This window comes from Phyllostomus discolor, chromosome 7 (assembly GCF_004126475.2).
Source record: "Phyllostomus discolor isolate MPI-MPIP mPhyDis1 chromosome 7, mPhyDis1.pri.v3, whole genome shotgun sequence".
In the NCBI taxonomy this organism is placed as follows: Eukaryota; Metazoa; Chordata; class Mammalia; order Chiroptera; family Phyllostomidae; genus Phyllostomus; species Phyllostomus discolor.
In genome coordinates this window covers 63,138,949-63,161,122 of record NC_040909.2, presented here as the reverse complement: position 1 = coordinate 63,161,122, position 22,174 = coordinate 63,138,949, and the positions used below count along the sequence as shown (strand labels likewise).

Here is a 22,174-nt window from a genome sequence, read left to right as displayed (position 1 = left end):
AATTATTCACACTCTAAGATAAATGAAATGTTATGAATAGTAACAGTTATGTCCCTGTATCTAGCTTAAGCAATAAAACATTACCAATTTTGTTAAAAGCCCCTCTCCCCACTATCCTGAATTTGATAAATTTTGCTTTCCTGGTCTGAAGCCAAATATGATAAAATAAGCTAAGATAATAGATTTACCATAAATCTATATCAACCTGAAAAATATTCCTTTAGTTTGAGTTTATGTTATTTTTTGGATGTTGAAATGTACTTTGTTTTATGACATGATAGTGGAAGCTTCTTATTTTTCTTTTGTGGGGGTTTTATACTATGATTAAGGAAAATCATGTTGATTTTCACACTTTTTTTCTTTAACTTCAGTGTGTTCCATGAAATCCAAAAGTGTGGTAATAAGTTGTCCTCCCTTTTTCTTTAAGGATCTTTTTATAATCGGAATTGATGGTGATTGTAGATGGTAGCTACTCTTTACTCAGTAAATGAAGTGGTGACAACCCCAATTTGATTTCTGCTTTCTGCTCTGAAATCTGGTTTAGAATTTCTTTTCACCACCAGAAATTACATTTTTAAACCCCAGGAATGGAGAGTATAATGGAAATTTGTCTAGGAATGCAGCCAGTATGGAAAAATGCACAGAAATCCAAAAGAAAAACACAGGAGCTTCTTGGAAGCAGTGTGACATGAGTCCACTGCTTGTGTCCATGGAAATGCAAAAAAAGACAAACATAAGCCAGCAAGGAAGAGGAAAAAATTCTATTAGTAATAAAACAGGGGTCAGAGGATAAAGAAATTTTAATCTTGTATTATGTAGGGAAAATGGCTCAACATATATCAGGTTTTTTACAAAGAATTATCACTGTAAACATTTCCAACTACATAAAAGTGTACTGTGAAAAATAAAAATTACTCTCTGCCATGCTTCTTTTTGAACCTCTACCCCCAATTCATTCCCCTTCTTAAAGAAAAATAAGGGTTATAAGTTGTTTGGTAACTATTTCTTTACTTCAAAATCATTCATTAGGTAGAAAAAAAATCTACTTTTGAGCTTCCATAATTGAGCTATCCAGTCTCCTATTAAGCATCTCAATTTCAGGTACTCCAATCTTTGTGCACACATGCAGTGTTTGTGGAGAACTTAGTGGAAGTGTTACATCTTCAGAGAATTTAACAAGTGCCACATATTTAGTAACCAGGCCTGTGTTCTAGTTCTTTGACAGCTATTATCTGGTCTACCATTGGTCTCAAAATACTAGTGGAGGAAACTATGTCTTCCCTTTTGTACAGTCATCATAAAGCCACCCTATCTTTTTGGAGCAAGTTCCTGAGATGCCAGAGTATCCTGCAGCTTGTCCCTGAATTTCAGCACTTACTTAGTATTATCTCTAGAGTGCCCCACAATCACTTGGCATGATGACTTCATGTTTAACACCCTTATAAAGTTTTTAATTATTCACTTAATTCTTCTTCCCAACAGAATAGTGAGATAATAATAGTCTTTGTTATTATTCTAATTAAGTACTTGTTGCAACTCCAATTTAATTAAAGAAATGATCAAGCAAAAACACACACCAAAAAATTATGGGAACTTGACAGAGGTCATTGAATGAAATGTAGTTCTTAGAGGTCCTACCAATTTGGTTGCTGTGAATTTGGTGAAGTCATGCTTTCAGGGGGCCTCTGACCTCCTCTTTCAAGAAAACAGAATGGATGGTGATAGTTACATCACAGCAGACACCAGCACCAATCTCTAGGTTGCCAGCATTACTAAATATTCCCTGAAGAACAGAACCAACAACAGTGTTTGACTTTGTTGGGTATCTGGTCACTATAGGAACCTCTGAAAACACCCAAGACCTCTCAATATAGCAGGGTCATTTTCATTACCTCTCCCATCAGCAAGGTAAGCTGTGTGCACTGCAACTTCGGTGACAGCCTCATTCATGGGCACCAAGCTGTGCAGCCACTGAGTTGTCAATGCACAGGGAGAAAGGAAAGTATCCAATGCCAACAGTGAAGATAGGTTCAGTAAGTTACAGCATATTTATAGTGAATAATTGGTCCCTTTGGTGAAAGAGATTAGATGAAAAGTACATTACTTTTCAGAGCTTCTCCCAGGGAGGGGATATATGAGCTTATCCTGTGAAATTTTTCAAATGACACAATCACGCCCCTCCAACCCCCAAATCCCCAGACCCACCCACATTCCTGGCCCAGATTCTGGTGCCCTGGAGATGGTGAGCATGGTCTTGGGCAAGTTGGTTGTGAGTAGTAAAGAGAGATCAGGAGGCACAAAATTATTTTGCAAAGTATTATGTAAGCATAATAAAATACCACCTTTTTTCATTGTAGCATTTTTGAAAAACAGAAAATATACTAGTTTTTCTCTCCAGAACCTTCCTCTCTATTGAACTATAGCATTAACCTTGGGTCAGGCACTGGGCTAAATATGGCTAATTGATTCCTGAACTAAGCCCTGGAGTCCTACAGCTTTGGGAGGTAAGACTTTCTCCTGGCTATTATTTCCCAGAATGCAGGGAGCAGCTTAGAAATGCCTGCTGCTTCTGCGTGGAGCAAAGAAAACATTTAAGGTTGAGGGTACTTAGTTCCCCCTTTATTAAACAGTTGTCTTTTCTTCAGTTATAATATCTCAATGATATATGCTAAATATGTACATGACATGTGTGTCCCAGTGACCCGTAATTTATTTATACACCATAATTCATTTAACCAAGTCTCCATTTCCATGTGAGTCCCAACTCCCTCTGGATGGTGGTGGAATTCTCGGGCTGGAGCTTGTTATTGTTATCTGCTGAGTAAATTATCTTCCCCAAACACATTGGCCTCTTTGGTAATGCAGCCCAGATGTGAGCATTTGAAAAGCTTGATAGTGAGTGAGCAACAGTTTAAATCAGAGAATAGGGACTTGGTGTGACCTCATGAGAAAAGCTCCCATTCCCTCCAGGGAGGGCAAGTGGAGGTAGCTCAGGCTGGTACCGCTCAGCCACATGCAAAGCCAAGATCTTGACATCTTTCACCCCCATTCTTCTGAATACCTCTAGTGTTCTTTTCTTCTTTCTAGTCTTTCCCTCCTCTTCCCCTTCTCCCTCCTCTTCCCCTCCTCCTCTTTCCAAGTCACCTTTTCTCTGCCCCAGGGCTATAAGGGACCATCAGAGGTACCCTGAAGCATTGTCTGTGACACTCAAGCCTGAGAAGTCACCACATTAGTGCAAGTTCTAGTAAGAGATGTAAAAGAAATTGCCACCTCTCTTGTCAAAGTAGCTGCAAACACAGAGTCTTTGAAAGACAGCTGAGTGCCTTTTTAGTGCACCCAGCCCTGGTTCTGGAAGTTTCAGCCTTTAGAAAGACTTTAACTCAAGGAAGCATCATGAGCAAACCCATGGGTCATCATCATTTGTCCTGATTTTTTTTAAAGAGAGCCAACTGTATGGAATACAATCTCACAGATAAAGGCTCTGGTGAATATGGAAAGGTGCTTCCAGTAAGCAGATCACAAAACAGGATGTGCGGCATGATTGCACTTATTTAGATGGATGGAAAATAAAGTTAAAAATGTTAACAGTAGTCGATCTCCAATAGAACAATTGTAGGAATGATTTTTTTTTTTTTTGCTTGTCTATATATTTTTTCCTACAATGAATATATAACTTGATCATTTTTTAGTGGAAGTCTGACTGATAGAAGGAAGAGAAGTTAAAAGGTTTGTGACTTTATGGCCATGAGTTATTTTAAAGCTATCAAAGAGTTGGTCATTTACAATAAGAAGAGGACAGGAAATTTATCTTTTAGGGAAGGAATGTGACTAAAAACCCAAGAGAAATGAGTCATTCCTCTTATGGATCACCAGAGGCTATTTGAGGGTGAGCTAGCCAGAGCTCTTTGCACACCCACCACACTCCCACCTGAATGCACGATACCCCAGAACCCGGAGAATGCGCTATCAGTTGTCTTAATATCCTCTGTGACCTAAGTGACCTAACCCATTCTTGAACTTCCAGGCAATTGGTTAGCAGCCTCCATCTGTGAGGATCCAAGATTCCTAATTCATATGAAAGTTCCAGGAAGGCACAGAATCTTTCAAAACTCATGCTCAATCCTGATTCCAGTTTCTTACAGGATTGTATATTTGTATGCTCCCTGACCCAACATCAGGCATCATTTGTGGAAATATGCTCAGTCTTCTCTGCAATCTGTCCTCAGAGTGACACCAAAAATGCAGAAGGAAAGAATCAGGATTGTGAGGGGTGAAAAAAAGATGTAGGATGCAGAAGTGAAAAGGTTGGCTTTTAGTGCAGGGTTTATCAATAATGGCACTATTGACATTTGGGGCCAGATAACTTCGCTGTAAGTAGCTATACTATACATAGGATGTTTGCAGCATCCTGGCCTCTATTCTCAAGATGTCAGTAACACCCTCCAAATCAAGACAACCAAATATGTCTAACATTATTGCCATGTGCACTTCACCCACCCAAAGAGAACCAGTGCATTAGCATCATTCTTGGGTTCCAGTCCCAGCTCTTCCATTTACTGAGAGCTGTGTGGCTCTTGGCCCCGTTATGGGCCTATTTCTTCATCTATAAAACAGAGCTGGAACTGGTTGTAGTAAAGGGGGTTTCAGAGGATTATAGGCATTAGCATGTAATGTAGAACCTCGATAAACATTAACCGTTTTTAGGATATAAATATTAGAGACTGCTTCAACCACATTCAGTGGGTAAAACATTTGTAATGTGACATATGGCTTTGAATATGAAAGTGTTGGGACTGTCTGGCTTGGGGCTAACCCATTCACTTTGTCTTCATCATTCACCAGGCCCAGCCCTACCTTCCCTGTTGAGCCTACCTTTCCTGTCCCCTACCTGCCTCATTCACAGAGCACACTTTCTATCTTCCTCTGGAGTGAGGGAGCAGGCTGTTTTGCAATTTTGAAGGGAAGAAGCAAGCACTTGGAATTTGCCTATGACCCTGATGTTTAATAGTTGCCTGGGGAAGAAGACTCCCTCCCCTTTGGACAGGTCACAGCAAGACTTTCTTTTCCTGGGCCTCTAGCTCTTCACTGGAGAACTCAGAAAACGTACCATTGTGGGAGAGGCACAGAGGGCAGGTTTCCACAAGCTTACCTGAAGGGTCATCTTTGGTCCTCCTGGCTGTTCCTAGAAATTTAGAAGCAAGGAAGAGTTTTCCTGGCAGGGAAGTCGCCAGGACTGCACCCCTTTCAGAGATGAAAGGATCCTATGGGACTCCCAGAGTACAACATAATAGCCTGAAAAAAGTGAAATACACTTAAATTACACTGCTATCTTCAGCATCATTATTAAGTCAGTCTATGATGTTGCAGGGTAATTACAAGCAATGAACGTGATCAGAATGTGAATTAGAATCTGATCAAAATCTATTTATGCAGGTGGCCACTCATTGTGAGTGATAAAAATTACCCACAATGGCTGAATGAGGTGTTTTAATTTATCCCTCACTGGATGCCAGCCACAAATTCAACATCATTCAGAACACAAAATAATTGAGCAGCCCTTGCCAATTTACCTTCTTGTCTGAGATATCACTCAGACATAGCAAAGGCCCTGGAACTCAAAGAATATATGCCCAGTTGGGAAGGAAAAGTCATAACTGGTCAGAACAGTTTTCATTTCACAGTATTTGCCCATTCTGTGTCAAAATCAGTGCTTCTGTAGCATTTTGCTTCCTTGAAAAAAAGATCTCAGGAGGGACACCTGGAATTTCCATTCTTGCTTTTATAGTTAAGTTTTAAAGAAGTTTTCAACTAAGTCATCACCTTTTGTTACAGTCCCTCAGTAGAGGAATAACAATGATACAGTAATAATCACCACTATGCACTGGCTGCTGACTGTTGACCACATTTAAAACATCTCTGAACCTGGCTGGCATGGCTCAGTGGATTGAGTACCGGCCTGCAAACCAAAAGGTCTCCAGTGCAATTCCCAGCTGGGACACATGCCTGGGTTGAAGACCAGGTCACCATTTGGGGGCAAGCAAGAGGCAACTGATTATCTCTCACACATCAATACTTCTCTCTCCCTCTTTTTCTCCTTCCCTTCAACTCTCTCTAAAAATAAACAAATAAAATCTTAAAAAATAAATAAAATAGACTTCCAGCCAAGACGGAGGTGTAGGTGTATACACTTTGCCTCCTCACACAACCAAAAGAAGGGCAACAAAAAATTTAAAAACAAAAACAACCAGAACTGCCAGAAAATTGAATTGTATGGAAGTCCCACAACCAAGGAGTTAAAGAAGAAACATTCATCTAGACTGGTAGGAGGGGCAGAGACAGGTGACCAGAGTGGAGAGGATAGGCAGCAAGCCAGGAGCTGAAGGACTGGGCAGGCAAGGTGGTGCTGGCAGTCCCACATTTGCATGTGGACATACTGGGAGGAACAACTGGGGAACAAGGCAGACTGTGCAACCCAGAATTCAAGTGAGGGAAAAGAAAACCTCAAAACCTCTGACTGAAAAGTCTGTGGGGGTTTCAGCAGCAGGAGAAACTCCAAGCCTCACAGGAGAGTTCATTGGAGAGATCCACAGGGTCCCAGAATATACACAAAACCACCCTCCTGGGAATCAGCACCAGAAGGGCCCAATTTGCTGGTGGATAGTGGGGGAAATGACTGAAAGCCTGCTGAGAGCCAAGCATGCAGCAGTGTTCCCTCTCTGACCTCTCCCCACATACAGCACCACAACTCAGCGACTTGGATTGACCAGCCCTTGTGAGTACCTAAGGTTCCACCTCTTACAACAAACAGGTGTGCCAAGACAAAGAAATATGGGGCAAATGAAAGAACAGATTCAAACTCCAAAATAGAACTAAGCAATGAAGAGATAGACAACTTATCAGATACACAGTTCAAAACACTGGTAATCAGGATGCTCACAGAGATGGTTGAGTATGGTCACAGAATAGAGGAAAAAGTGAAGGCTATGCAAAGTGAAATAAAGAAGAAAAATAGGGAACCAACTGTGAAGGGAAGGAAACCTGGACTCAAATCAAGAATTTGGAGCAGAAGGGAGAAATAAATATTCAACTGGAACAGAATGAAGAAACAAGAATTCAAAAAAACTGAGGCAAGGCTTAGGAACCTCCAGCACAACTTTAAACAATCCAACATCTGAATCACAGGGATGCCAGAAAGAGAAGAGGAAGAGCAAAAAATTGCAAACTTATTTGAAAACATAATGAAGGAGGACTTCCCCACTCTGGCAGAGGATATAGACTTCCAGGAAGTCCAGGAAGCTCAGAGAGTCCCAAAAACAATGGATCCAAGAAGCAACACATCAAGGCACATCATACTTACATTACCCAAGATTAAAATTAAGGAGAGACTCTTAAAAGCAGCAAGAGAAAAGGAGACAGTTGCCTACGAAAGAGTTCCCATAAGACTATCAGCTGATTTCTCAAAAGAAACCTTGCAGGTTAGAAGGGGCTAGAAAGAAGTATTCCAAGTCATGAAATGCAAGGCCCTACATCCAAAATTACTCTATTCAGTGAAGCTATCATTTAGAATGGAAGGTCAGATGAAGTGCTTCCCAGACAAAATAAAGTTAAAGGAGTTTATCATCACCAAGCTCTTATTATGTGAAATGTTAAAGGGACTTATCTAAGAAAAAGAAGATGATCAAAACTATGAACAGTAAAATGACAACAAACAACTACCAACAACCAAACCTAAAAACAAAAACAAACTAAGCAAACAACTAGAACAGGAACAGAATCACAGAAATGGAGATCACATGGAGGGTGATTATCAGCGGAGAAAGGCAGAGAATGGGGGAAAAGATGCAGAGAATAAGAAGCATAAAGTGTAGAGACAAAATATACAGGGGAGGGTTAAGAATAGTATAGGAAATGGAGAAGCCAAAGAACTTATATGTATGATCCATGGACATGAACTAAGGTGGGGACTGCTGATGTGAATGGGGTGCAGGGCAGAGGAGAATAAAGGGGAGAAAAATATGGGACAACTGTAATAGCATAATCAAAAATATACTTAAAATAAATAAATGAAATAAAACATCTCTGCTCTCTCTGATTTGTGGAGCAAGTAAGGAAGGTGAGACACTGAGAATCCAAGCATCTGTCCCAAGGCCCCAAGACCCATCAGTGTTGGAGCTGAGGTTCAAATTATTGGGTAGGCAAAAAAGTCTCTTTAGTTTTTTTGTAAAATCAAAGGTATGTTTTTTATTTTCACCAATAACTTTATTGATTTGGACATTTTTAGTATGTCAGCTATCTCCTTCTATTGACTTCTAGAGGGTAGAGACCAGGGGCACTGCTAAATATCTTCCAATGCATAAGACACCCCCACAGAAAAGAATTTTTGTCCAAAATGTCTAGTACCGAGAAACTTCACAAACCACTTTGATACATTTGATCAGTGACAGCACCTTCTCCATACACTGCACAAATCTTTTCTTTGCATTTCAGTTTCATGTTTATCTTTCTTGAAATAATAAAGCATAACACACTGAAAATTTTGTATTTTCTCCCCTCTTCAACATTAAAATAGCTGCACAAAAATTCACCAATTTTGATATTTTGTTTAAATGCACGCTGATAGTCAGCTGTCATAATACAATCTAACAAAATTGTTTTGAGTGAATTTAAAGACTACTGAGCACTACTAGAGCCATCACACACAAAAAAAAACCTAAACAAACATTTTGGCCAACCCAATAGTATCTCTCTAAATCCATTGTGTTGACTTTGACCATAATGAGTAAATGTGGCACAATAAAAATGGTAGCCACCTACAAATAAGAGACAGCTAATGATAGCCCATGCAAACAATCAGTGTTCCGCTCTGTGACATACGTGTGTTGTCACCTGGCTAACAGGTCTGCCTCCCCTCCAAGCCATCTCTGTCATGTCATTCAGGTGTGATGTTCTATTATCGCTGATGAGTGGTTAGGTGAACACCTGTCCCATCAAGAAAGGGGGAAAATGATAATGGGAGGAGTGTGAAAAGTAGAGACAAAACCTCCCCAAACAAATTCTCTTCTTAAGAAATTTTGTTACTCTGTATGAGATTTGTCTTCAAAACATATTACTAGTCAAAAAGCCTAGGTTCATTTTGATGCTGAATATTTAACCATAGGCTTTATCTCCACAAAATCTTAGTGAAAATGCTCACAGTAAGCATGCAGAAAGGAAATAGTATCCTTCTGCCAAAAAGGGCTGAAACAAAAAACTTATTTTATGAGTCTGGGGTAGTTCCTTTCATTTGATTAAGAAATCCTAGATTTGGTTTTCAGTTCATGGCACATGTTGATAGGTGCACCTGGGAGTCATTCTCCCAGATGATCATTCATACTCTTCATACACTCTATAAATATGAAATAATTACAGTGGTCCCCTTGAGGGAGAAATGGGATCATGAATTCAGCAAGCAGGTAATTGGATACCAAGGCAGACAGGTAGAAAGCAGAAGGATGAGTCACCAGAAAGTGGTAGGAAACAGGATAGGGACCTGATTACTAGAACTAAAGTGTAGTCAGGGGCTTGGGCTTCAGGAGCAAGGCCAACCCAGTTTCTAGTAAAAAGGTGTCTGTTCAGAGTTGAATAAGCCACAAGTGATTTGGTACTCAGCCACCCGTTTCCCTGCATATGGTTTCTTAAATTCTTGAAGACTAGCAAGAGGATTGCTCTGGCTAATATGCCCTTTCCCTGGAAGGCCCCTCTTCCCTTCATTACCTGGTGAACTCATGCATTGTTTAAGACTCAGCTCAATTGTCCCAGAGGACACTTATACTTAGTCCTATGGATTTCAGTTTGGCAGTCTTCTCCTTCTTAAATCATAAGCTGAGTTCATTGTATCCCTCCTTTGGGCCTCATTTCATTGTGTACATGTTATATTTCATTGTACTTATTATTGTAGGAAAGCATTATATCATATTGGCTTAGAATATGAACTTTGAAGTTTGATAGGCTTTAGTTCTCTAATCATGGCTCCACTATATGGTTTTGAGAAAATGCTCTAAATCTCAGTTTTCTCAACTGTAAAATAGGTTTATAATTTGCTATCTACAGCATCTGTTTGTACTGAACATTAAGGGAAATGATGCATGCAGAGTTGTGTTGTCCCTAGCACATGGGAAGGCCACTGTTAATTTCAATCATTTGGTTGCCAGCAACAGTAACCCATTGTGGTGAACAGAATTGAAGAAAAACTGAATTTACCAGGCCTCAGAAAAGGTATGAATCTAGGCAGAGATCTACAGAGCAGAAACCAAAGGAAGATTTCATCAAGGTATTGATGGCAGAACAATAGGCTCCAACCATCTTTGATCTTCAAGTCATTCTAATTATATTGATATTCCCAAGTGAAAGAATCTGACTGGTCTGGCTCAGTCACATGCTCATGCCTTGGAGACTGAGCTTGAGCTGAGTAGAAGGAATGTGCTCTCCTCTTTCGCATTAGCCAGTAACCCTCACAGCTTTTTGCCTATGTGACTCCTGCTGTAGACCACAAACACAAATTTAAAAAAAGTTTTGGAGATAAGGAAAAAAATCAATGACTAGATTTTAAATATTAAGGAATTATTATGAACTTTGTTAGTGTGAAAATTCTTTGAGGTTATGCTTTTAATACACTCCTTCTCTGCTAGATATATATAGAAATAATCAAAAGTGAAAGGTAAAATAATTAACCAATTTTGACAAAAAAAAAAAACAGATTGTGCATTCTGTCAATCTGACCTGAGATTTTCATAGGACAAGAAGATCACTTCCTTCTGAGACTACTCCTTTGAATTTTAAAAAGGTGTATTGTATGTGAATTGCAAACCTGTCACCTTATTTCACTCCCCCCCCCCCCCACACTCGTTCTTGTTCTGTTTTTGCAGCACTGGATAGCAAGCATACTTGTATGTGTTAACCTAGGGAACATTGCAGTGATCTTGTTTTTGTGTTTGATTTTACTGTGTCTGAGCTGCACCCAGCTACCTAGGGCTTAGCTTCCTGCATTAAATGCTGGTTGAATGAGGAGAGGTGGTCAGGAGGAGGTTCACCTAAGAGCACTGTGTATGGAGTCCCAAGGATTCAAATTGAGACCTTGCCCTCCCATGTAGATGCAGCTCTAAAACTCAGTTTCTGCATCTGTGAAGTGGGGATAATGATAGATATCTGTCTCTGGGGTTGTTGTGAGAATTAAACAAAGCACATGGAAAGCATTAGGCATGGCCAGGCCATCAGAGAGCTCAGGAAACATTAGCTGAGATGCTACTGCTGAACCTGCTCAATTTCTTAGAGGAAAGAAATAAAAGTACACAATGCAAATGCAAAGAAAGGGATTTCCACCCAAGGTGGAGGCATAGGTAGACACACTGTGCCTCCTCGCACAACCAAAAAAAGGACAACAATTTAGAAACAAAACAACCAGAACTGACAGAAAACTGAACTGTATGGAAATGTGACAACCAAGGAGTTAAAGAAGACATGTTCATCCAGACTGGTAGGAGGAAAGAAAACAAGCAGCTGGGCAAAGAGTACTCAATGAGGCAGCGGATTGTGGGCTGAGCGATCCCTCATCCATGCGCAGGTAAACTGGGAGAAACAACTGGGGAGTGGATGGACTGAGCAACCCAGGGCCCCAGCATGGGGAAATAAAGCCACAAAGCTCTGATTGAAAATACCTGTTGGGGGTTGAGCCACTGAGAGAAACTCCCAGCCTCACAGGAGAGTTCACTGGAGAGACCCACAGGGTCCTAGAACATACACAAACCCACCCACACAGGAATCACACAGAAGGGCCCAATTTGCTGGTGGGAAGTGGGGGACGTGACTGAAAGCCAGCAGAGAGCGGAGCAAGTGCCATTGTTCCCTCTTGGACCCCTTCCACACAACATCGTCACACTGTAGCAATGTGGGTTGCACCACCCAGGTGAACACCTAAGGCTTCACCCCTCACTATGTAACAGGTACATCAAAACAAAACAAAAAACTGGCCCAAATGAAAAGACAGATCAAAGCTCCAGAAAAAATACAACTAAGCAATGAAGAAATAGCCAGTCTATCAGATGCACAGTTCAAAACACTGGTAATCAGGATGCTCACAGAATTGGTTCAATTTGGTCACAAATTAGATTAAAAAAATGAAGGCTACGCTAAGTGAAATAAAGGAAAATGTACAGGGAACCAATAGTGATGGGAAGGAAACTGGGACTCAAATCAATGGTGTGGACCAGAAGGAAGAAAGAAATATCCAACCAGAAAAGAATGAAGAAACAAGAATTCAAAAAAAATTAGGAGAGGCTTAGAAACCTCCAGGACATCTTTAAATGTTTGAACATCCGAATCATAGGGGTGGCCAGAAGGAGAAGAGGAAGTGCAAGAAATTGCATACTTATTTGAAAATATAATGAAGGAGAACTTCCCCAATGTGGCAAAGGAAATAGGCGTCCAGGAAGCTCAGAGAGCCCCAAAGAAGGTGGACCCAAGGAGGAACACACCAAGGCACATCATAATTAGATTACTCAAGATTAAAGAGAAGGAAAGAATCTTAAAAGCAGCAAGAGAAAAGGAAATAGTTACCTAAAAAGGAAGGCCCATAAGACTGTCAGCTGATTTCTCAAAAGAGACCTTGCAGGCAAGAAGGGGCTGGAAAGAAGTATTCCAAGTCATGAAAGTCAAGGACTTACATCTAAGATTGCTCTATCCAGCAAAGCTATCGCTTAGAATGGAAAGGCAGATAAAGTGCTTCCCAGATAAGGTCAAGTTAAAGGAGTTCACCCTCACCCTTATTATATGAAATGTTAAAGGGACTTATTTAAGAAAAAGAAGGTTAAAATGTGAACAGTAAAAGGACAGCAAACTCACAATTATTAACAACCACACCTAAAACAAAAGCAAACAACTAGAACAAGAACAGAAACACAGAAATGGAGATCACATGGAGGGTTATCAAAAGGGGAGTGGGAGGAGGAGAGAGGGTGAAAAGGGACAGAGAATAAGTAGCATAGATGGTAGGTAGAAAATAGACAGGGGGAGGGTAAGAATAGTATAGGAAATGTAGAAGCCAAAGAACTTGTATGTACGACTCATGGACATGAACTAAAGGTGGGGAATGTTGGTGGGAGGGGGTGAGCAGGGCAGAGGGGAGTGAAGAGGGGAAAATGGGACAACTGTAGTAGTATAATCAATAAAATACATTAAAAAAGAAGAAAATACCTCTTCAATGATTAAAGATTTATTAAGAACTAAAAAATTTTAAAAAGCAAAGAAACCAGGAAACCACCACCACCTACTTGCACCAGAAGGTCCTTCAAGCTGCAAGAAACTGAGTGACAGAGGTCATTCCAGGTCCCATGCTTTGTGTCCACCATCGCAGCCTCACTGCTCTCCATTCTGCTCCATCAGCTCCTGCCCTTGACTTTTATCTGTTCCTTCCCTGACTCATGGCTGCTATGCAAAGCCTCTCTGCTTCCACCATTTCCCTCTTGACCTTCTCTCTGAGAGATTATGTATGATTGCTGTGTCCAGACCTTGCCTCACTGAAGAGGATCTTCTAACAAGGCCCTTCGTTCACCCATTCTGCTACAACCCACACCCCTCATCCTGCAAAGGCTGCTCTTGAGTCAGGTGACTAGCCTTGGTCTGTCCAGCAGTGGCCAGGGCAGGAGAAACTAAATTGATTGGAGAATACCCAAATTATAAAGAATTCTGCCTTGGTTAAAGCCAAATTATGAATGTTTATCACCCAAAAGAGATGCTCTTTACCTACAGTATTTTCCCCATCTGGATTTCTTTTTATCTTGCAGAATATTGTTTTATCCAAGCTTTCAGATATAATTCAAATCCCATCATGTCCTTTAAACTGTTTTAACATATTGCAAGTTTTGCTGTTAAAAGTTTTTGAATCCCTTTTGTGTGACAAGCAATATACTGGGTACTTTATGTATATCTCATTTAAATTACCCTCCTAAGTAAGCATCATTATCCCCTTCTGTGTACTAAGGATTTTAGACTCAAACCTGAAGTGTTAAATTCCAGAAAGTAAATTTTTGTCAAAAATTTGTTAAATAGTTTGTTTAAAAAGGTGTTAATTGTTAAACTGTATAGAGTACTTTAATATATTATCTCATTTAATTCTTCCCAAAACCCTGTGAAATGCAGTCATAAAACCCATTTTAGAAAAGACACAAAGACTCTATGTTCTAGATCTTTCTGATTCCAAAGCTATTTCCCCCAACCCTTCTGGACTTCTCTACCTTAATCCTTAACTTTTTCCTCTTACAAACCTAACACTCATCAATCTTCATTAATCTCACTTATAAGCAAGACAAACCCTGGTATGTGCAATATAATGGATTTATTCTCTTCCTGTAATTTCCCTTGATGATTCAACATTAGAGGTGAAATTCTTCAAATAATTTTACCATCTCAGTGATAAAATCTTCCATGGCCTTTTTTAGTTTTATTTACTTCTTAAATGTTTTGTCATTGTTGAAGACTGGTGAGGGGCAAGCAAATGTCCAAGGCCTGGCATGATTTTGCAGGCTAGCTTTATCCAGACTCTCAACCATTTGAGAGTAAATTCTCTTTCAGGACCCAAGCTGTAAATCGTCTTGGGATGTTATGTTCTTCCTGCATTAGTCAAGCTGGGTTCCAACTCTTGAGAAAAACAGAGCCTTGGATGGCCCACTCCCTCACCCCAGAGGCCCCAGCTTCATCCTATCAGGATTATGAAAACAGATATTGTGAAGGACTCTCCTCTCCTCTCTTCAGCTCTCCTAAGAGACCTGCAATCTCTTGGCCAAGCAAAAGCCAGGAAAGGGGATGGGGAGAGTGACCCCAGCCCCATCTGGAGATGGGGCCCAGAATGCTCTGATTTGCATGAGAAAAGACCAAGGTTAAGTACTACTGAGAATCTGGCTTCCAGCTCTGGGAAAGCCCAAAGCCTGAAAGGATGACTAGGAAGGAGGAGGATGAAACTCTCCTGCTGGAAGAGGGTAGGTAGACGGTAGGCGTGGGGCCCTCATACCAAACATGTCTGAAAACCACTGCACTGCCTGCAGGCCTCAAGGTTCAATTACATAGTGCTTAGTCAGCTGACCTCTGCTTTCAACCCTCAAAGCTCACTTGGGCCTGTTTTGAAGCTGTCTGAAGTGTTATAAGCTCCCAGAATGTGTGTCAAGGAATGGGCCCCACAGGGAAAGTGGGGTTTGCTGTTGGATGCCCCTGTGGATTCACTTTAACTCACCTTCCAACACACAAAAACCTAAGAGATTATCGGCATATATGCAAACATTCACCTACATACATATATGTTGCAGATTTCTTTGCAAAGGGGACAAAATGTACAACATCTACTGGTTTCTCAAAATTCTCTCATTGCTCTGGAAGAAATTAAATAAGGAAATGAAATCATGCCAAGAGAAGGAAAAACATCTGAAGAAACAAATTTGTGTTACTATTTTTCAGATTTTACATTGAGAGCATATCATTTTTAAAGGACAAAACCACTGTGGAGCTGTTTTTCCTGAATGCAAAGTCCTGTGTGTACAAGGTAAGGAAGCCTGTTATCTTCAAGGAAGGAGTCCACACAGACTGAAGGTGTAGGGAGAAATGGTGCTGCCTGTATTTTCATGTTCAAATGAAAAAAAAAAGCCATAATCTTTATTGTTGATTTTCCTACCCCAGCCTCACCCCCCCAAAATGGCAGCTCTTCTCAAATTCTGAGTGAGGAAGGCAGCTATCTGTCAAGGAGTCATGTTCACATAGTCACTACTACTTTCAATGCAGCTAATACTCCACACAGAAAAACCCAGAAAGGCAGAAAGATACATCGATCAAATTGTGATTGCAACTTCCCAAAAGTCACACCAGAAATCTTTTTAACAGAGTATGCCCCACATTCAGCACAACTCAAACCAAGGAGAGTTTAGGGGCCTCTTCTCAGATCCAGGTGTTTTAAAGCAGTTACTTACAGTGAAGAATCTTTTTAAAAAATGTTTTTACATGTATTAAATTGTTTTATATGTATCCAATTCATCAAAGACAGACTTCTTTTGTAAAATTCAATAAACACTTATTGCTAGAAAATGACTCCATGTTTGAATGTTGTAGCCATGTTACATTGCTATGTTTGAAACATGCTCAGTTCCTGTCTTATCCCCTTGCAGACTAGCATTACTTTAAACACCTCCAGTGTTGCCTTTCAGGTTATGGCCTCAGTGTTCAGGACCTCAGACCCCAAGCCTGTTTCCGGGGCTGTGGTGAACCTCTTCTGCTCATATACATGTATTCCCCTAAATCTGAAAGTGCCCAGGACAGGTGGGTGGTGTCTGGCCTGGAGAGACAAGGGAGAAAGGCTGTGGGTTAGAGCACCCACATTTGTGCTCATCTCCTAGGCTCCCAAAATGTTAGGGATGGCCCACTGAACACACATAGCTTCAATTGGTGTGAGGCTTGGCAAGAGCAGAGTTTTGTTTTTTGTTTTTTTTTAAGTTTATTGAGATATAATTGACTTTACACATTTAATTATATAATCTTTAAAGTGTTGACATACACAATAACTAGGAAATCATTAACATAATCAAGATAGGGAATATATCCACCCACTACAGGATTTACTTTTTCTCACAATAGATTAGTTTACATTTTCTAGAGCTTTATATAAATGCATCCATATGGTAGATAATCTTTTTGTCTTCTTTCAAAATTATCTTCAGATTCATCCATAATTGTTGCATGTATCAGTAGTCCATTCCTTTTGATTGCTGAATAGTAGCCCATTGTATGGCTATACCTTAAATAGTTTATCCATTCATCTGTATTTTTTCCATTTTTTTCAGCTTTACTGATATATGATTGATATATAACATTGTGTAATTTTAAGGGGTATGATGTAATAATCTGATACACTTATACATTATGAAGTGGTCCATTCACCTGTTGGCATTTAGATTGTACTAATTTGGAGACTATTACAAATAAATCTTCTATGAACATTTATGTACAAATCTTTGTAAGAATATGTATACTTTCTTTTCTCAAGGGTAATTAGCTAGGAGTGGAATGGCTAGATAATATGGTAGATATATGTTCAAGTTTTTAAGGAAATGCAAAACTGTTTTCCAAAGTGGTGTGCTATTTTAAATTCCCACCAGCAGTGCATGAGAGTCTTAGTTTTTTCACATCCTTTTACACACTTGGCATTGTTATTCTTTTTCATTTAGCCATTCTAATGGGTATGCAGTGATATCACACTGTGGTTTTAATTTGCATTTCCCTTATGACATATGATATTGAGCATTTCTCATGCTAATTTACCATCATGTCTTCTCTAGGTTTGATCTTTTGCCCAGTTTCTTTGGGTTGTTCGTTTCCTTCTACTGAGTTCTCAGAGTGTACGTATTCTGGATACAAGTACTTCATTTGTTATATGGATTGCAAGTATTTTCTCCCCGTCGGTGATTTGCTTTTTGCTCTCTTAATGTCTTTCAAAGACTAGGCTTTCATTTTGATGAAGCCCATTTTATCAATGCACTTTTACATAGATTGTGCTTTTGATATTGTATCTCAGTAAACTTTGCCCAACAGAAGGCCAAAAAGATTTTTTTCCATATTTTCTTCTAGAAGTTCTGAGTTTTCAGTTTTACATTTAGGTCTGTGATCCATTTTGAGTTAATTTTTATCTATGGTACAAAATATGAGTTGGAGCTCTGGTTTTTTTTTATTTGCATGAGCATATATAATTGTTCCAGCACCATTTATTGAAAAGACTACCATTTCTCCATTGCATAGCCTTTAAGCTTTTTCAAAAATCAGTTGTCCATGTATGTGTGTTTATTTCCAGACTGTCTATTCCATTCTACTGATGTATTGGTCAACATTTAAGCCAATAACATCTGTTTTGATTACTGCAGCTTTATAATGTGTTTTGAAATACGAACAAATTTCAATTTTGTTCTTTCTCAAAGTTGTTTTATTTATTCTAACTTTTTCCATAGGAATTTTAGAATCAGCTTGTCAAGTCTACAAAAAATAAATATGCTAAGATTTTTATTAGGATTTCACTGAACCTATAAATCAGTGTAGAAAGAATTGACAGTTCAATATATTGAGTCATCAGACTAATTAACAACATATGTCTCCATTTATTTATACCACCTTGAATTTCTCTCAGCAGTGTTCGATAGTTTTCAGTGTGTAGGTCTTTTTGTGAGATTTGCCCTTAAGTCTTCCATGTTACTTGACATGATTTTAAATGCTATCTTTTGGTTTCAATTTCTGAATGTTCATTACTAATATATAGAAATACAACTAATTTTTGCAATTGATCTTGAATCCTGAAATCTTGCTAAACTTACTTATTACTTCTGGTAGTTTTTTGTAGATTCCATCATATTTTCTTTATAAATGATCATGACATCTTCTAATAAAGATAGTTTTACTTCTTCCATTCTTATCTGAACACTTTTTTATTAGTTGTCAAATTTATAGGCATGATTGTTCATAGTATTTCCTTATTACCCTTCTGACATGTACAGTCTATGGAACTGTTACCTCTCTCAATTCTGATATTAATAATTGCTGTCTTCACTCTTATTTTACAATAAGTCTGGCTAGAAGTTTGTCAGTTTAGAGCTTTTCAAAGACCCAGGTTTTGCTTTAAATTATTTTTTCTGTTGTTTTACATTTTTCTATTTCATTGATTTCTGCTATGATCTTTATTGTCTTTATCTTTCATCTTTATTATTTCCCTTCTTCTCCTTCCTTTGGGTTTAATTTTCTTCCTATTTAGTTTCTTAAGATAGAAGTTAAGATTACTAATTTTAAATGTTCCTTGTTCAATATGGGCATTTAGTACTATAGTATTTCCCCCTAAGTATTGATTTCATGACATCCCACAAATTCTGCACTGTATATTCATTTTTATGTACTTCAAAATATGTTCAAATTCTTTTTGTTATATATTTACTGGTCTATTGTTATTTAGAAGGTTTCCAAATATTTGGGAATTTTTAGAGATCTTTCTTTTTTTATTTCTAACATAATCTTATTGTGGTCAAAGAACATTGTACAAATTAAATCCTTTTAAAATTATTGAGAGATCCAAAATGGCAAAGAAGTAAGTGGAAGCTACACTAACCTCCTTCTAGGACCAATCTGGAATCACAACTAAATTGTAGAGAAATCATTCTGAATAACCAACACTAACAGGAGAGAAGCCTTATAACCATGGAGAGACAGAAGAAAACACTTTACCACAATGTGACTGGTAGGGAGTGCAGAAGAGATGCAAGAGGGCTGTCTGAGCTCCCACAGGTGGAGGAATATTTCAGAGACAAGAGAATTACCCCTGATAAGTGTAGGGTCTAAACCCCAATCTGGGCTCCCCAGCCTATAGCAACAGAGCCAAAAAGGAACCCCAATAACATCCAGCCGTGGGAAGCAACAAAGGTTCTGTTGGTCAGGAAGAGATGGATGGAGACACAGAGAGCCTCTTAAAGGGCAAAGCACAAAATTTTGTTTGCAGTCAGTACCCTGGGTGCCAGTAAAGGGAAGGAAGACTGGATTAGAGATGCTTGAGGAGACTCTGAGGTTGGTGGCTCTGGGGAGGGAACTGAGGGAACAGCCCCCAGGATCCATGTGGTAAGTCATCCCCTAAACTGCCAGGGCCGTCTCTCCAAGGCAGAGCATGCTTCTCCAAATGGTATCAGCCTGAGGGGAGGCAATCCCCCACTTGCAAGAATTACTCTGCCCCACCCTGTGGCACTTAAACCTGACTTCTGATTATAGATTGATTAGATTAACAACTGCTCAGTTTAGTGGCTGATTAGTTTAGCATTCTAAGGCAGAATATAGAGAAATCAGCCAAAATGGGAAAAAAAGGAAACACACCTCAAATAAAAAACAAGAGAATTTTCCAGAACAGCTAAATGAAATGGAGGTAAACAATTTATCAAATAAAACATTTAGAGTAATGATTATAAGGATACTCAACAGCATGAAAAAAGTCATAGAAACCATGAAAAAGGATCAGTCAGAAATAAAGAATGCAATCGCTGAGATAAATAATACACCAGAAGGAATAAATAATAGGTTAGATGAAGCAGAAGATCAAATCAGTCATTTGGGAGACAAGGTAGAAAAAAACATGCAGGCAGAGTAGAAAAAAGAAAAAAAGAATTTTAAAAAATGAGGAGAGCTTAAGAAACATTTTGGATGACAGGAAGCGGAGCAGCATCTGCATCATGGGAATACCAGAAAAAGAAGAGAGTGAGCAACAGACCAAGAACCTATTTAAAGAAATGATCCTAATCTGGTGAAGGAAAAAGTCACACAAGTCCAGGAAGCTCAGAGTCCTAAACAAGTGGGGCCCAAAGAAGAGTATACCAAGACAGGTCAGAATTAAAATGACAAAGGCTAGACCTGGCTCAGTGGACTGAGCACAGCCTATGAACCAAGGGGTCACCAGTTCAATTCCTGGTCAGGGTGCATGCCTGGGTTGCCAGCTGGGTTCCCAGTGGAGGGTGCATGGGAGGCAACGATGCATTAATGTTTCTCTCTCTCTCTCCTTCCTCCTTTCCCCTCTATCTAAAAATAAATAAATAAAATCTTTCAAAGAATAAATAAAATAAAATGACAAGGCTGAAAGGTAAGAAGAGAATCCTGACAACTGCAAGAAAAAGGCAGGTAGTTACCTACAAGGGAGCATTAATTAAACTGTCATCTGATTACTGATCAGAAACATTTCAGGCCAGAAGAGAGTGGCATGAAATATTCAAGATGATGAAAAGCAAGAACTTACAACCACAGTTACTTTACCCAGCAAGTCTATCATTTAAAATCAAAGGAGAAATAAGGAGCTTACACACAAGAAAAAGCTAAAGGAGTTTGTTAACACCAAATCAGTCCTTCATCAAATGTTAAAGGGCTTGGGAGAAGAAGAAAGAGAAAAAGGAAAAAAAAGAGGAAAACAGTCTAACAATAAAATGGCACTGCATACCTGTCTATTAATAATCACCTTACATGTAAATGCCTTAAATGTTCCATCCAAAAGACAAAGCGTAGCTGAATGGATAAGAAAACAAGATTCATACTGGTGCTGCCTCCAAGAGACCCATCTCAAATCAAAATATTCACATAGACTAAAAAGAAAGGGTAGGAAAAACATGTTTCATGCAAATGGAAAAGGAAAAAAAGCTGAGGTAGCAGTACTTATATCTAACAAAATAGACTTTAAAACCAAGGCTATAGTAACAGACAAATAAGGACACTACATAATGATAAAGGGAACAATCCAACAAAAGGATATAACCCTACTAAGCATTTTTGCACCCAGTATAAGAGCACCTAAATATGTAAAGCAAATCTTGACAGACATAAATAAAAGGAGAGATTGATAGACATATAGTCATATTTGGGGGTTTAAACACCCCATTGTCTTCAGTGGATAGATCTTCCATGCAGAAAATCAATAAAGAGGCAGCAGCCTTAAATGATACATGAAATCAAATGGATTTACTGTGTTTTTCAGACTATAAGATGCACTTTCCTCCCCCCAAATTTGGGAGGAAAATGGGGTTGCATCTTATAGTCCAAATGTAGGTTACCTGGCTAGTAAATGTAGTTTACATTTACATTGGTGAAATATTATGTTATTTATGTTATTAAATATTTTACCACATTTTTTACTTCAAAAATTTTTTTCCTAGTTTCCTCCTCTAAAACCAAGGTGTGTCTTAAGGTCCCATGCATCTTATAGTCCTAAAAATATGGTAATTGATGTCTTCAGAGCATTTCACCCCAAAGCAGCAGAGTATACGTACTTTTTCAGTGCACATGGAATGTTTTCTAGGATAGACCACAAGCTAGGACATAAAACAAGTCTCAATAAATTTAATAAGATTGAAATCATATCAAGCATCTTCTCTGACCATAATGCTATGAAACTAAAACTCAATCACAAGAAGAACACTGAAAAACATGCAAAGACATGGAAGCTAAATAATGTACTATTAAACAATGAATGGGTCAACAATGAGCTCAAGGAAGAAATCAAATGATACCTTAAAACAAGTGAAAATGAAGACACAACAACCCAAAATCTGTGGGACACATGGAAAACAATTCTAAGAGGGAAATTCATAGCATTACAGGCCAATCT

General features: G+C 39.0%; 1 protein-coding gene across 1 annotated transcript in view; it reads left to right on the top strand.

The window, feature by feature from the left end:
- Positions 1-22,174, top strand: part of FRMD4B (FERM domain containing 4B) — a 196,586-nt gene that overhangs the window by 81,002 nt on the left and 93,410 nt on the right. Inside the window, 1 exon segment of the mRNA XM_028517963.2 lies at positions 15,481-15,565. Within this exon segment, the coding sequence (XP_028373764.1) occupies positions 15,481-15,565 (85 nt within the window).